Source organism: Ostrinia nubilalis, chromosome 19 (genome assembly GCF_963855985.1).
Source record: "Ostrinia nubilalis chromosome 19, ilOstNubi1.1, whole genome shotgun sequence".
Taxonomy (NCBI): Eukaryota; Metazoa; Arthropoda; class Insecta; order Lepidoptera; family Crambidae; genus Ostrinia; species Ostrinia nubilalis.
The window spans coordinates 154,128-170,385 of NC_087106.1; the positions used below are offsets into that span (position 1 = coordinate 154,128).

The 16,258-nt window shown below is 39.5% G+C and overlaps 2 protein-coding genes and 1 long non-coding RNA gene across 3 annotated transcripts; 2 read left to right on the plus strand and 1 right to left on the minus strand.

Annotated features, from left to right (window-relative positions):
• Window positions 1-46: 46 nt before the first annotated feature.
• On the plus strand, window positions 47-3,827 carry LOC135081353 (lysoplasmalogenase TMEM86A; the record flags this gene model as incomplete). The annotated part of the gene is made up of 4 exons (XM_063976073.1): window positions 47-394; window positions 906-1,087; window positions 2,879-3,044; window positions 3,714-3,827. Coding segments are annotated over exons 1-4 (480 nt in total), but the record flags the coding sequence as incomplete, so codon positions are not given.
• On the plus strand, window positions 3,828-9,863 carry LOC135081003 (uncharacterized). The gene is made up of 2 exons (XR_010259096.1): window positions 3,828-3,929; window positions 7,363-9,863. It is a non-coding gene; the product is annotated as an uncharacterized LOC135081003 (long non-coding RNA).
• A 2,242-nt stretch (window positions 9,864-12,105) lies between these two features.
• Window positions 12,106-16,144, minus strand: LOC135081240 (charged multivesicular body protein 2a). The gene is made up of 6 exons (XM_063975986.1): window positions 15,925-16,144; window positions 14,742-14,917; window positions 13,863-14,075; window positions 13,363-13,460; window positions 13,051-13,148; window positions 12,106-12,649 (listed from the first exon to the last, which is right to left on the minus strand). The coding sequence occupies exons 2-6, from the start codon at window positions 14,907-14,909 to the stop codon at window positions 12,534-12,536; spliced, it is 693 nt and encodes a 230-aa protein (XP_063832056.1). The 5' UTR covers window positions 14,910-14,917; window positions 15,925-16,144; the 3' UTR covers window positions 12,106-12,533.
• Window positions 16,145-16,258: the final 114 nt, after the last annotated feature.

Here is a 16,258-nt window from a genome sequence, read left to right on the forward strand (position 1 = left end):
GTCATTGAGTTTGGTGGGACAGTTCAGCGTGGGTCAACTATACCTTTGGTTTCTGAACGAATTCAATTATAACCCGGCAAAATATGGAAGATTCAAATGATATTGACTTTCTTAGTAAGAGGATTCAATTCGCAAGTGGCGACGTAGCTGATAGATGCGCACAACAAATTCATGGCAAAACAAAACAATCAACAAAAGTTTATTTTTAATCGCCTTGCAGCGCCACTTGCTCAGTTGCGTTCGTAGCGAGGGTTCGCGGGGAGTCCGCCTGGGTCCCCTGTCCGCGAATTTCCGTGCTATTTGCACGATTCAATTTATAGTGCGTCATCAGGAGTCGGAGTTTCATTACAATAACTGTATCAGACCGTGACCAGCCATGATTAGTTATCCATTGGTAAGTTATATTTACGTTTACCTGAAACATACATACATTAATCACTTCATTCGTATGTATCTCTATTATGTACCGTTTATCTACAGGTATGATGACCCTAGTTAGTCCCTAGGGCACAAGTAATTTTATACAGACGAAACCTTTTTATTTATATGGTCTGAACACGGACAGTCGAGTGGCTAAATGTTAAACTTACGGTTAATATTAATTAAAGCTGTACCAACGGCAGTACTATTCTTTAGATTTTTTTAATCAAATTACTATAAATAACTGATTTTGTAAAAACTATAGGTATGCAACTATGTAATTAAAATACGTCTTAATAAAAATTTCCAAATATTATTACGTGCTCGGTGATGTAGGACCTAAGTACTCAATATGTTTTCTTTAAAAAAACTTTTATTGCTTTAAAAAAGTACCAAGATGTATTGGCGCGGAGTAGGTTCTACTAGGAGACAGCGTTGTGTGGGAACTGGCGACTGGCGAGGGTCTGAGGGTGTTGCTTGCGCAGATGAAGCGGCTGGGCATGACGGCGGGCGGGCTGGTGCCGTTCTTCAAGTGCGTGATCGTGTACTTCGTGGTGGTGCGCGAGCTGGCGCCGTCGCTGACGGTGGCGGCCGGCAAGTGCGCGCCCGTGCTGTGCCTCATGCTGTTCGCGCTGCTGCACCCGCCGCCGCCGCACGTGCGCGACCAGTGAGTCCTGTACCTCTAGCATGAACAACTTTCGTCTTCGAATCGTTATGCATATTCGACAACCTTCGAATTAAACGATAACGTGACAATTTTGATTCTCAAAATAAGTTTCGTGCAACCATTTCTCATACTAAGTTCACTTTACGACACGTTCACAAGGTCGGTGTTGTAGTTTTCGTACTAAATCTTTTGATGGCGATTCGAATACGCAAACAATTTGAACTCGAAAGTTTTTCGTGGTAGCCGTACTGCTCGATTTCTCCCTTTAGCGCCTGGAAACCGAACTTCGGAAGTACTCATGTAGAGTTTACGTGGGACTCAGCGCGCCTACTACGTCTTCTTCCCGTGACTTCGCTGCATTTTCCAAAACAGTTTTGTTAAGCCTGTTGAATTAGTCTCCTGTCATTACTTAGCCATAGGTTCATCGCAAATTCACAAGCACCTACTTAAAATGGAAATTTAAACAAGATATTTTAATACAGCTATAGACGCGAAATGCGATGTGCGCTTTGTATTGAGTGCATTTAATTCGAATGCTTAAAAAATGATTTGCTGGTTCTCCATTGTCAAAAGACTGCGCGTTCTTACAGAGTTGGATAAATAAATAGGTATTTACTTCCAATTATCTTCAATTTCAATGGCAGGGTGAGGTGAGCAGTCATTCATTATCACGTGTCTAGTCTACTAACTACTATCTGCTGACAACGCAGGTAAACATACGCAGAAAATATAGGTACGTAAATGGTGGACAAAAACAACAAACAACAGTATCTCGTCAACTACATAAATAATTATAAATGCATATGCAATACAATAACATTCTGCAATCAATTAAGTACCTATGTGTTTGTGATTTCCGGGCATTTAAACGGGTGCCTTTTCTCTTCATAATAACATACTCCCTAAAATTACTTTTAACTTAACTCATACTTAAGTGATGAGTCACTGTCACTGGAGTGCAGTTGTGTGAGGATACGCTTTGTTTATCTTCAACTGCGAGTCGATTCCATCGGCAGGCAATAAACTCGGAACGCAGCGAAAGGTCATCAAGATAGAAAAGATAAGAGTAGATAATAACCAAGGTCACTATGGTAAACCTAAAAATACCCAGTGAATGCGCAGTTCGCCGTCCGGTGTGGTCCGGTCGTCCCTATCCCTAACTTACTATTACTGTGTCTACCTACATCTATACTATACTAGTTACAAGGACCAATTTTTGTCAAAAGAAAATTGAACCATGTCATGTACTGTACATAACATGTATGTTTATGTATTACGTTATGATGGAATATTTATGCAAGAGTTGCAACGTGTTGTTTGATTTGTGCGGCAAGAAAACCGCGTGCGAGGTCTCCGCTCGTACACAAATATCTGGGGCTGCGCGGGGTCGGCGCCGATCGATCTCAGACTCTACCATTTCTAGGAAACAGGCTGAAAATAGACATGGTCTGCACTCGTATGTCTCACTATCCGTAATATTTTATTTACTTTACCACTACCAATAATTTAAAAAACCTATATTATAATAAACGTACCTGTTAATTAAATAGCTATAGATAGTTTGTATATTGACCCAAACCGACCAGGTCGTGGGTTCAATTTCTGAGGGTCTTGCTAAGTAGGGATATCGCTACATTATGTTCAGAATTTGGCATTGCAGGCTGGGTTCTTACTCGATTGACAGACGTAATCTACTCGTAGATGAATTACGTGATAGTCTTTACAACTACAAGGGAGCTTCGTTGGTTTGAGCGCGGCTAGCTTACGCCTTGCGTTGTGGTTGTGTGGCAGGGGCTGGTACGCGTCGTGCGTGGCGACGGGGCTGGCGCTGTCGATGGTGGGCGACGCGCTGCTGGTGTGGCCCGAGTGCTTCGAGGCCGGCATGGGCGCCTTCGCGCTGGCGCACCTCGCCTACCTCGCCGGCCTCGGCTTCCGCCCGCTCGCGCTGCACCTCGCGGTATGCAACCATCTTCGCCTCACTTACTTCAGTAGCCCAACATGCCTTCGCTGCTGGCGGTCTCTTGCAATAGCCGGTGTGGCTCAATAGAGGCTTCAGGAAAATCTAAAGGTAGTATAATGAAAATTATACTGAAATCTGTATTATTGCTCCAATTCACGACGAAGCCTCACCTCGAACAAGTTCAAGACTTCGAACAATCCTCCATTAAAAATTCTTCAACATTAACCTTTTACCTGACCTTGCGTAACCTAACATGCAGTCAGTGACTGAAACATTATGTAATGTGTGTACTTCTACATATTATGTGGCTAATAGCCTACATATTATTATAAACAAGATTTGTCCCACACTAACTAACAAGCGAAGTCAATATAAAGCTTGTAAAAATAGATTGAGTTGAGGACTGGGTTGATCACCTATTACAAAAACACAAAATAGTAACACATAATGTCATATTTTAATATTGGACCCGCTACTACACGAAGCACAAAACCAGCGACAGACCACGACTTAAAATCAAAAAGACGCAGAAAGTGCGCTTCGCAAAATGGCTCAACTCATGTCAAAGGAAAGTCTGGTCTTCCAAGTATGATTTGTTATGGTACACCGGTGCGCTGCGTTCCACGCAAGCACCAGTAGTGTGTAATGAGCGGTCGGGGTGCGCAGGTGGCGTGCCACTGCGCGACGGCGGCGTTCCTGCTGCTGCTGGAGCTGCCGGGGCGGCTGGCGTGGCTGGTGCCGCTGTACGCGGCGCTGCTGGCCAGCACGGCGTGGCGCGGCGCGGCGCGCGGCGGCCGGGCGGCGCTGGGCGCGCTGCTGTTCCTCGCCTCCGACGGCCTGCTCGCCTACGGCATGTTCGGCGGCCCCATGCGCCACAACCAGGTACCGTTGTGACTTCTAACGCCGCAGACGCCTTACCTGTGTCCCTGTTTTGTCAGCGATCGAGATATCCCTGTCCCTGATTGACCTGCACGCTGGTGACTTCACCGTTTCACATCTTAAGGCCGGGTAGCAGAGAAAATAGCGAAAATGAGGTTTTCATTTTTCATTTTTGAGGTACTAAACAGTAAAATTAAAGGCTAAGATTTTTATTGGGCATAGTTGAGGATATTTTCTAGGGCTATTAACGGATGGAAACACGATTTGATGAAGTTGACTCGATAGAATAAATTCCCAAAGTTACCTCTATTCGTTTTCTAATTATGGTTTTATTTTTAAAATAAGCGATTTGAGATTCTAAATCTTTTACTAAACTAAAGTTCAGAAATAACTTGAGGGCTTTTAACGGATGGAATTTTTATATTGCGTCTTATTTAGTTACTATGTTAAAAAATGTGGAAAAAATCGTCCATGACGGCTTGGACAATCTCAATCAGTCGCGCGGTGGCGCTTACGGAGGACGGACGCGTGTCAGTTTTTTGGACGTGACAGTTCGCGATTTGTCAATATTTTTGACAATGATGACTTTGATGAGTCACAGTATAATAATATCAGTGTTACTGGAGAAAGCTAAAATATTTGATAATAAAGAATTATCAATTTTGTCTACCTATTGAAATTTAAATCGTTCGCATCCTTTTAAACGAAGACTCTACTCGTGATACATAGTAAATTCCTTAAATATGAGACAAAACCAATGAGTTAAAATTACATATTAATAGTACCTACATACAATTTTCTTACACTTATTAGAAGAGCACACTGATACAAATAAATAATAAAAAATTAGGTCAGAGGGTCAAATATAGGGGCAGCTGCACGTCACTGAAAGACGATTCTGTTTACTCGGCATCTGGGCTGGAGAACATGAACCCTTGTTTACAGATGCAGATGTAAATGGAGTTATAACTGGACAAATTTTACATGAAATGTTTAACAGAAATCAGTTAAAAGACACATACATGGAATACCAATAAGGTTGCGGAGGGAAAGCTACCTATTATAAACTAGCGGCCGCCCGCGACTTCGTTCGCGTGGACCTCGTTTTACCCCCGTTAGATATCATGTTGATAGATGGCGTTTCACGGCTTCCCCCGAATGAATATTTACGAACGTCATACAGTAGTTTGTCCAGCGCTGTAGATTTTAACCAATGACGATAGGTAGAGTTCGCTTTTTAGACACGTCTTATTTATTTATTGAAATTTATTTGTCACATATCGTCATAAGTTAGCCTATATGTTAATCTGGGTTATAAACAATAATACTATAAAGTTTCAACAAAATCCGTACAGTAATTTTTGCGTGAAAGAGTAACAAACATCCAGACATCCGAACTTTCGCCTTTATAATATTATAGTAGGATAGGATATTCACAATCCAAACTAATATTTACTATTTAGCATTTACTTACAGTAAATATATTAGTTTGGTTTTCACAATCGAACGGGTGCGAATCGACCCCTTTGAGAACTAGTAATCGCATACTACTAGTTCAAAAAAGAGTCGATTCGCACGCGATTTTAATACTTCTAATATCATCCGGGCGAAACGCCTACTAAAAAAAATTATTATTGAAAGGGGACGTTTCGCATATTCGTGCGAAGGAAAATCGTGCGAAACTACTACTAACCCAATAGGGGGTAATAGGATGTGTTGGTAAAATATGATCAGTTAAAAAAATAACACCTTATATAAAAACCGAAAAATTCTTATTCTTATATTATTCTAATTATGTAAGAGCATAATTATTAAAGTCGAAGTCAAACATTCTTTATTTGTGTGGACCTATATTAACGAGAGATTACAAGGCGTCAAATATTTCAAGAAAAAAATTAAAAACTATTATAAAGCTAAATTTTGCTCTCATGGAGCCTTTACCTACTCTGACAAATCAAGACTTAAAGAAGAAACTAATAATAAAACTATTTAACTGTCCTGCAATGAAAAGCTTGATCGGGTACAACACCTCAAGTTATTTTAGAACTTGATTTCATTAAGGGACTCTGAATATCAAATCGCTTAGGTATCTAAAGTCAAACGATTCTGAAATGTCAAGTGGTATAAAGTTGGGACTAATAAATAACCCATTAAGATAGTAGCGCCCTCCTGTCAATGACATACCTGGAACGATAGAGTATTGGACAACTAATAAAAATGCTTAGTCCTAAATGACTGACGGATATCGTAGAGACCTGAAAGTTGGAAGGTGTGTTCTTTGTATGACGTAGGCATCCGATTTTCCGAAATGGGGTCAAGAAATGAAGGGGGTGAAATAAGGGGGCAAAGTTTGTATGGGACAGTGATTATTTGGTTCAATCTACTTGAAATTTTGCTTAACAATTCCTTAATATTATAATTTATGACAAACGTGTAAAAGGGGTAGAAAGTTATTTTGGGAGTCTTACTGCTTTTGATTTAATTACTTTTTATTTTTACAAGTGTTTGAAAACTCCATGTCAGATTGCAATCAATGTCAAGTGAAATCTCAAATTGAAATGTCTCAATTTCAATGAGGAGGCTCTGCATTTATTCCTAGAATTCCCCTAACACCGTCAAATTACCCTTTCGAATTCAAGACAGTGCAGTTTTCCATCAAAATCTGCTTCGTAATGACTATAAACAAAGCTCAAAGTCAAACTCTAGCGACCTCTGCATAAACTCCCATGAGTGCTCAGAGCGGGTGCCTGCGGCAGGTAACCGCGTGTGATGCTCATAGTGATTTTCAATACACCAAATACAAGAAAACACCCAGACCAATACAAAAAAATATGTATGCAATTTTAGTATGATATTTTTATTTATTAATAAACAAGAAGACTGAACAAAATTGATGCGTGTACTGATTAATGTAATTAACCACATGCAAAGTTTCGTGAATTGCAACAACTATTATTTATTATCCAAGCTCTAAATAATCGCTACTAAGAGTAACTGATCATAAAATGTTTTTCCAATCGCTCAAGCTCCCGAGGACCTAACGATAGGTCGGGTGACGTAATCTTGAAAATTCCGGAAGGTCGGGTGATGCCACGCCTCTTTGAACCGTGTTTACTTTGGCAGTTATATTTTATATTTATTCGATTCTAAAATATATTCCCAAAAATTCTGAAAGTTGTTTTAATTTGTATCACTTGGATATGATTTGTATTAGAAAGTGCTGTGAGTGTGACGCTTGAACGGAAGGAAGTCAACCTAACCTAACCAACTGGTATTTCTATACTGTGTAGCCGCGAGAGCTCTTTGGCGCGCTGTCTTCGGCGAAGTATTGCGCGCGCAGATTTTGACAGCGCGAAATACCTACTTTAGCAGAAATACCAAGCCTTAAACGGTTGTTGATGGCCCTTGAAAAGTTTCAAGCGAGGGTTTGTTGCAGCTGTGGGTGATGTCCACGTACTACATGGCGCAGATGGCGCTGGCGCTCAGCGTGCTGGACCCCACGCCCGAGGACTAGGCGCGCCGGACCGCGGCCGCGTGCAGACGCCGCTGCACTTAGAGGACCATCAGAAATGAGGAGAAGCGAGCTGGTAAAACAACAAGACGACTGGAGTTCCTAGGTGTCTGCCGACTTTCAAGATCGGTGTAAGATTATTGTTCATATGGTATGGTTGTAATTCTTCCATGATTTAATCGTTGGTGTTTATGGTGTTATACAGGTAGTTAGATTTTAGTGTAATGAGTTTGTGTCGTACATAGTTAAGTAATTTGTTTGGACAGTATCGGTAAGAATGCGGCAAGTGGGAAAGTATGTATGCACAAAAGTTGTGGAAGCGGTCTGTGATATGCGTCAGTCACTGTCTTCTCATTATTTTAAATACTAATAATGTTATTTTAAAAACAATAAACTTTGAGGAGTCATTGATTTTGGAGTGTTAAGTTCAACAAGAAGATGCGTGCAATGGCTCTCGTGTTTGGTATCGAATAACCAATTGGCTCACAAAACAGAGTTGTTAGCGAGTGCCAAAGAATATTAAGTCGAGCGTCTGACGCAAATGTTTGTCTTTCTTCTTGAAAACGTGTATGTTATCCGTTTATGTTGGTAAATAATCCAAAAGACTAACTAAGGTCCATAAGAGGGCTTGTGATCCAGAATGAATCTTTGTATTTGTGATATCATTAGGTATATCCGCCTTTGCTATTTAGGAATCCTATCGACAATATCACGTTAACTAAATACTGTAGGTAATATCATGACATTTCACATTACGAAATGTATATTTTACGAATTTTGTACATTCCTATTGTATTTAATTTATCTGACTTACGTGTGCTGACCTTTTGACACGTGGAAGATGAGCGAGCTTCCGTAACTTACGGAGAACGAATTCTACATCTATTTGTATAAAACAAACCACTTCAAACGACTATGTGACGTCATTGGAAAGTCAATCCGGCTCATCAAACAAATGGTCTCAAGGTAATGATATACAGGGTGGTGACCCGTTGATGGGCGATCATACAAAAGGATTAATTCTTTACTCATGTGCATGACCAAAAAATGACGTTCCCATACTTAATTGGCTGATCACTGATGACAATTTATATCAAAGGGAATCTTTTTAGAAGATTTGAACTTCCTTTTTGGAGATAGACAACTATCGTAGTTAGTTGTTGCATTTGAGAAGTAGAATCTATCCTTTGTTTGATCACCCACTAATGGGTTATCCTGTAGAAGTCACAACGCACTAAGTGGCTTCATGTCAAGTGGTCAAAGGTATATGCACATTTATGTGTAAACTACATATTTATTTTAACTTTGGACTGTTATTGTATGAGACGTGGCTGGCCACTGCAAGGCGCTGGCCAGTCACGCGTAACTCGGAGGCGCCTCCGCGCAGCTGCCAACCACAGCCAACCAAGTGTTCGAGACACCAAGACTTAAGTATTTTTGTATCATCATTTATGTCATGTTTCGTCTTTTTGCACATGTTTTTTTTGGTCTGGATTATGATTCAGCTGTTTATCTCGTTAGTGTTCCGAAAGAACTGGTACTGTGTCTTCTGATTTAAGCCCCTACTCCGCTTTGGATACATCCCACGCCATCTGTTTCTATCCTCACTTCAGTATACTGATGTTCATAGAAAGGCGTAAAACGTTGTACGCGGAGTATGATCCTCCTGTTTAGTGACATGATCCCTTTTTATGTGATTTCACACTAGTATCTATCACAGTGACTGGTTATCGGTTTTCTAAACGACCATGTTTGTCCAAGATTGGTAAATTAGATTGTCCGAGTACGAGCACAGAGTACCTGACCTTGTTGCGTCTGTGCAGAAAAGATATCGGTATATTTAGTATGTACTATTACATGTTTAGTATTAATATTGATTGTTTATATGGCTCATCACAACTAATAGTGAATATCTTTATAATGTAGCTCAAGTTCATTTATTCGTAATCGTAAATAGTAAAGTTGATGAAGGAGTGCATATAATATAAAATTTGAAGAATCTCCAACAATGAGCCGGCGTCATTGTAATAGTATAATAATAAGGACTTCTAAACATATCTGTACACGGTAAAGTTAGCTCAAAAGTAAGATCTTTACACGCGACAATACTTTCTCAACTGGGCAGATGAGGTGATTACAAATTATTGACCCGAAAAAAAAATCACTTCATAATAAGCTCCACTATACGAGTACATTGCCCCTGCATGTGGCGTCTGCGTGTAAGGCTCTATCAAGTTTTCAATGCAAGTCGAAACTCTTCTGTAACGCTTACTATCCTATAAAAACTTCGTATTAGTGATTGTACCTTTTAGAAAGTCTATTTCATGTTATTTTGTGTAAAGTAAGTAATATTTTGTTAAATGTTATACATCTATTGTATTCCTAGTTATTATACCTCAACATAAATAAATATATGATAATATTGATACTTTGTTTAAATTCCAACATCCATCCTATTTCTTAATGCGATTCGTGATTTGTGTAAATAAAATACAGTAATTATATAAAAATATTTATTAAAATATACTTAGATAAACTTAATTATATTACAATAACAACAACTCTGTACAAGAGGCAGCGGCCGCGACCTCGCGCTAGAGCTCTCTTGGAATAAAAGTACACAATTGCATGTGTTCATAAGCGACATAATAACATTATTGGAAAGAAAGATCATATTTACAAGCTGTGCGATGTCGCACGTGTTATTTATAAAATCATAATATTAAAACATTTCATTTTTATTCGCATTTGTTTTGTTTTCAAACTCAAGCTTTTAAACATTTGACTTTATTATTGGCGCCTCAAAATGCGGTCACTCGCATGTCGACCGGCAGTATTTACAGTTTTATTGCCGATCTTTAAGATTGCGAGCACGTTATAGTTCAATATTCATTTCGGGTTATGAAAATATTTTTATGGTAATTCAGTAATTTATTTATTTTGCGGTATACGATTGTAGATTCTAAAATAATTATTATACCATATGAGCATTTTTGATGCCTAAGTGGAAAGAAACTTGTACCTACCTACCGTTTGTTTCTGCAATAAGGCACAATTTAAATTTATTAATTGTAATGTTTCAGAGTCTGATTAATAACACCCGAAAAATACTTTTGATCGATCAATTTAGCTGATGGAAAATATCAACCAAGTTATGGTGTACCTGCACTACTCATAATGGACCATATAGTCCAGTCATTATAGTAAGTTCACCTCGGAATTCGAGATACCCAGCTGTAAGTCTGTAAACACGTGTATATTGACACCCTAAAAGTTGTCTCAAAACCTACATATGGTAGGGTGTAAGCAACTATTAAATTTCAAGGTCAACGGTCACAAAAATCGGTTTTTTGCGCTTTTTTTAGAAATATCTCATTTCCTGTGGGTTTTTTGCTATTTGTATTTATTATCAATATTGTAGAATACTAAATTCTCTACAAATTTTGTTTAAAAACTTTTTTTATACGGTGAACCGTTTTCGAGATAGAGGGCGGAGAGCGCGCGGTCACTGCATCACTTCAGGTCTACTTAAGCGATTTAGATTTTTCATACAAAAGGATTTTCCCGCTAATTCCTGTGGGAATTTCGGGAATTCCTTGTTGTAACTAAGCTTTGAGTTTACTAAGGTACCTACATGCCAAATTTCAAGCGTCTAACTTCCGTTAAGCGTTTAGATTTTTCATACAAAAGGATTTTCCCGCTAATTCCTGTTCCCGTGGGAATTCCTAAGTATACTATAACCTGCCCAGGTGTATGAAGAATAATTGTACCAAGTTTCGTTAAAATCCGTCGAGTAGTTTTTGTTTCTATAAGGAACATACAGACGGACAGAATTCTATACATGAAATATATTTTCAAAATAACTATCAGGGGGTGATTAGTGATCGATACTGATGCCAAAAATGCAATCAGTAAAATTCTTGTCTGTCTGTCTGTCCGTCTGTATGTTCCTTATAGAAACAAAAACTACTCGACGGATTTTAACGAAACTTGGTACAATTATTCTTCATACACCTGGGCAGGTTATAGTTTACTTAGGAATTCCCACGGGAACAGGAATTAGCGGGAAAATCCTTTTGTATGAAAAATCTAAACGCTTAACGGAAGTTAGACGCTTGAAATTTGGCATGTACCTTAGTAAACTTAAAGCTTATTTACAACAAGTAATTACCGAAATTCCCACGGGAATTAGCGGGAAAATCCTTTTGTATGAAAAACCTAAACCGCTTAAGTTGACCTGAAGTGATGCAGTGACCGCGCGCTCTCCGCCCTCTATCTCGAAAACGGTTCACCGTATAAAAAATTTTTTTAAACAAAATTTGTAGAGAATTTAGTATTCTACAATATTGATAATAAATACAAATAGCAAAAAACCCATAGGAAATGAGATATTTCCAAAAAAAGCGCAAAAAACCGATTTTTGTGACCTTTGACCTTAAAATTTAATAGTTGCTTACACCCTACCATATGTAGGTTTTGAGACAACTTTTAGGGTGTCAATATACAAGTATTTACAGACTTACAGCTGGGTATCTCTAATTCCGAGATTCTTACCTAATTTAAGCTTAAATGACTGGACTAATATTAATATTCTCAATCATTTTTTATGTCAATTTTTTTCAACTTAGTTAAGATAACAAAAGAAAGATGTAAAGACAAAGCTGAGGCAAATTGAGAAATATTATAATCAAATCCAAAACGTGCCGATTTACAAGAATTTACTTATTCTTGCCCGCAATGCGATGTCGTTTCATGTCACCGGTTACAATGGAATCACAACTATGCTCTTACTTAGCGATTTTATATTAAAATTTGTTAGCTCAACGATTATTCATAAAATATGGAAAATTTCACCCTTCATTAAATATCGGATTAAGTGTATTACTACTTCTCTCGTGACGGTAATATTTTTCAAAGTTGACGATTTTACATCAGTAAATAAATACTCCTTCGAGCCGAAAACATGGTCGCAAAATACTTTGAGATTAATCGAAGTTCCCGTTTCACTCACGTGTGTGTATCGCTCAGGCTCGACGCCTGGTGTGTGCCGTGTGTGTGTGTGGGGGGGGGGCAGGCGCGGCGCATGTGTGCGTGCGCTACTCGCGGCGCAGGTTGTCGAGGCGCGCCTGCAGCTCGGCGTCGGCGTCGGACACCGCGCCCCCGCCGCCCGCGCCCGCGCCCGCCGCCACGCCCGCCGCCTGCGGGGTCTTCGCTGCGGGACACGTCACACGATCACATTACACAATTTATTATAAAATATTAACCCGTTGGCGTTTAAGCTTCGGCCATACCAACGCGATCAGCGCGCGTGCAGCGATGGCGATCGATGCATTTAAGTCTGGTCGCCATCGCTGCACGCCGGCTGATCGCTTGTGATCGCCTTGGTTTGGCCGAACTTTTAGGGTTGGGAGCAGACTTCCCTTCGACATAAAGTTCGACAACGACGATGCAACGAGCGTTTGAATAGAGAAAAGTTATATTAAATCGTTCTAGCCACCGGCGGATCTTGCAATCTTAACTATTAAATCTAAGCCAAGTACCGGACGAAATCTTCGGTACGTTGGAAAAACAATTTTTAAATTAATTTTTAAAAGAGATAATAAAAGAGCTCACCCGCGACCGACAGCGAGCCGGTGGCCTGCGGCAGCCCCGACAGCTGGTCGTTGAGCTGCAGCCCCAGCTCGTCCAGGATCTGCCCCACCACCGCGTCGCTGCAAATAATGACATTCGTTAACACCACAATATCACACAAGAACTAATCATCAACATGAAACTATTTATACATATGGTAGTAGACTAAACAAACGTTTTACAACTAATAAGTGTAGTTAAGAGCTTTATGTATTTCTTTAATTTACATAGAATATGTTTGGTGATTCTCTATCTGGCAAAAGACAATCATTCAATGCTGCGCGAAGCACGTACCTTTCCGACTCGTCGTCGTCGGCCTCCATGGCCTCGTCGATGGAGTCGTTCATCATCTCTTCTTTCATGTCCATTATTTCTGACTGCTTCTCAAACTCCTGTCGAATAGAAACATAAATATTAGTATGTACAACATAAAGGTGGCGGTTTGCGTCACGTCTCTAAATCGCTCGCGAACTGACACTTTGACGATGTTGTCTAGCGGTCGCGATCTCTCGTCTCGGTCGCTAGTCTCTGTCGCAGCGCGAACGGCCGCTTTTTGGCGATTATCACACTGCACCGCGCTCCGCCGCGGTACGCGGGACGACAGATTTAATCATTGCACCTCAGTTTGTATAGAAAACACGCGCGGCACAACACACTGACAACGCGTTTGCGAACGGGATTCGTTATATGTAATCACGCGGACCGCGGCAGAGCGCGGTGCAGTGTGATAGTCGCCTTAGTGGTGAATAACAAATACAATAAGAGCGAAGTTTGAGGAATGAGGACGGCCGCACCTGCAGTATCTTCTGTATCTGCGGCATGTTGAGCTGGCGGTTCATGGTGGCCATGGCGCGCGTGACGCCGCGCATGGCCTGCGCCATGGTGTTCTGCGACTTGAGCGTCTGGATCTTGAGCGACACGGCCTGGATGTTGGCCTTCATGAGCATGAACTTGCGCACGTAGCGCCGCGTGCGCACCAGGTCCTTCGCCATTATCTTCACGGCGTCCTGCGGGAGGGAGCGTGAGTGGAAGCTTGAGATAACTTGTCAGCTGCTTCATTTATGCAAGTGATAACTACGGATATGAGGTGAAGTTGAATACCTAAGCTGTGTCCATTTACAACTAACATTTTGTCAGTTGAGTTGAGACATTATTATAAAGAACATGATTGAAGTAGTAGTAACTGTATTAAGTTCATAATCCTACTTCCTACTAATATCATAAAATTTAAATCAAAGTACATACAGTTAGAATCAAGGTATTTTTACAAATATAAATACAGGGATATAAATGGTATAAAATAGTAGGTAATGTGGTGTCAGGGTAAGACTTTCGAAATTTAGACAGTTTCAAAGTCAAGGTCTGTTTAAAAAATAAAATTATCTAAGTTGGTGAGTAACATTAACCCTCTGATATAGAGGAAAATATTTTGATTAGTTTGAACTTCATGTTACCTCACTAAAGTTAAATTTTTGGCATCAATTCCACCAGTTAAAAGCTTAACAAAATTTCGGTGGAAAAATATGATGCTAAGCAGCATCTGCAGTACATTAGCAATGACAAGGCCTGGCCAGGTCAATTTATATTCCTTCTCGAACAGCTGTTTAAATAAACAAAACATGTACAAAACTACAAAGTGTCCTCTATGTGAGTGTGGCGTGGTCCTGGCTCACCATCTGGCCCTCCTTGGCGAGCTTCTTGATGTCGGCGATGACCTTCTTCTCCTGCTGCTCCATCTTGAGGCGCTCGCGGTCCAGGTCGCGCATGGCCTTGTTGAGCGCGCGCTGGTTCTTGCGCAGCATCTCGTCCGGCGTCATGCGGTGCCCGAACAGCCACTCCATGGTTCACTCTTCAAATTATACATTAAAATATTCTTGTAGTTAGTACAATGTTTTACTTTTTAACTAAAATAGAAAGACACGGGTCTTAACGCGACGTATTGAGTTACAATATGTGCTCACGGCTTGACGTAAAACTTAAATAAACGTCGCGCTAAGACCAGTGTCTTTCTATTTTAGTTGAAATGGAACGCGAAAGTTTAAAATCTTAGTCTAATCGCAGTAATATCAAAACTACCAAAAATCATGATCTAACCTTAGATTAATAAAACCTAGATAGATAGTCAGTGCACAAAAGGTGAGGCAGTTTTTAGGGAGCCGGCACGGCTCACCCGTAAACGTCACATGAACTGTCAAAGTGAAAAATTGGGAAACACGTCCGACGAATTTTAATTAATTAAAACGGTTTGTGATGTGAAAGGATGTCTAAAATACATCAGAAAAACGAAAGAAAGTGACCAGTGTTACATTTCATAAGTAAGTACTACAATTCGACGCGTATTTTGCTTGAATTTGGCTTTCAAAAATTAAATACGGGAATGATACCAGTAACAAGAAAATTTTTTTCCCAATTGTTCGCCGTACAAATACACTTCCTTTTTTTTATGAAATCGAGACTTTTAAGTCGATTTATCTTATTGTTATTAGGTAGGTACTTTGAATTCAATAAATAAGTAAGTACATGATGCGTTTTGTTTTTGTTAATTATAACATAATTAAAAACGTATTAAAAATTTCCCTACTTTCGGGAAAATCGCCTTCACTGTCTACACTCCCCAACAAAATTGACACTAATGACATAAGATTTTTGCCACACTCTTGACGAAGCGTTTGTATGAAGACTATCCATCTAGGTTTTATTAATCTAAGGATCTAACATTGAAATTGAGTAACTTATGATGTCATTACAATAGGCAAGTATTACATGATTGCGAATAAATCAAAGGTGTTTACTTAAAGTTACATGTGTCTAATGTAAAATAGTAGTATTCTATTGTAAACAGTACAAATAACTCACCTTTTTTGGATGATGATTCACCACCAAATTACCAACCAAAACCTATTGTTTATTTTGATATTGGCTGGTTATAAATCTTAGTGGATGCCTATTAACATAGTCCTGCTTGTTTTTTATTATTGAACTATTCCTTAAATTTCTTGTAAAAGCTAAAAGTATGGATTTAAATGCAAATTTATAAAATTCCCCAAATTTTGACTAATTTCACCACAGATTTGACATTGAGTAGTAAATGCCGTCAAAGTGACTTTTTATTTTTTAATCCAACATGTTATAATACTAAGACATCGTTAAATATTTCAAAGAAATAATATTTTCCAACTTGGTCTAAGGG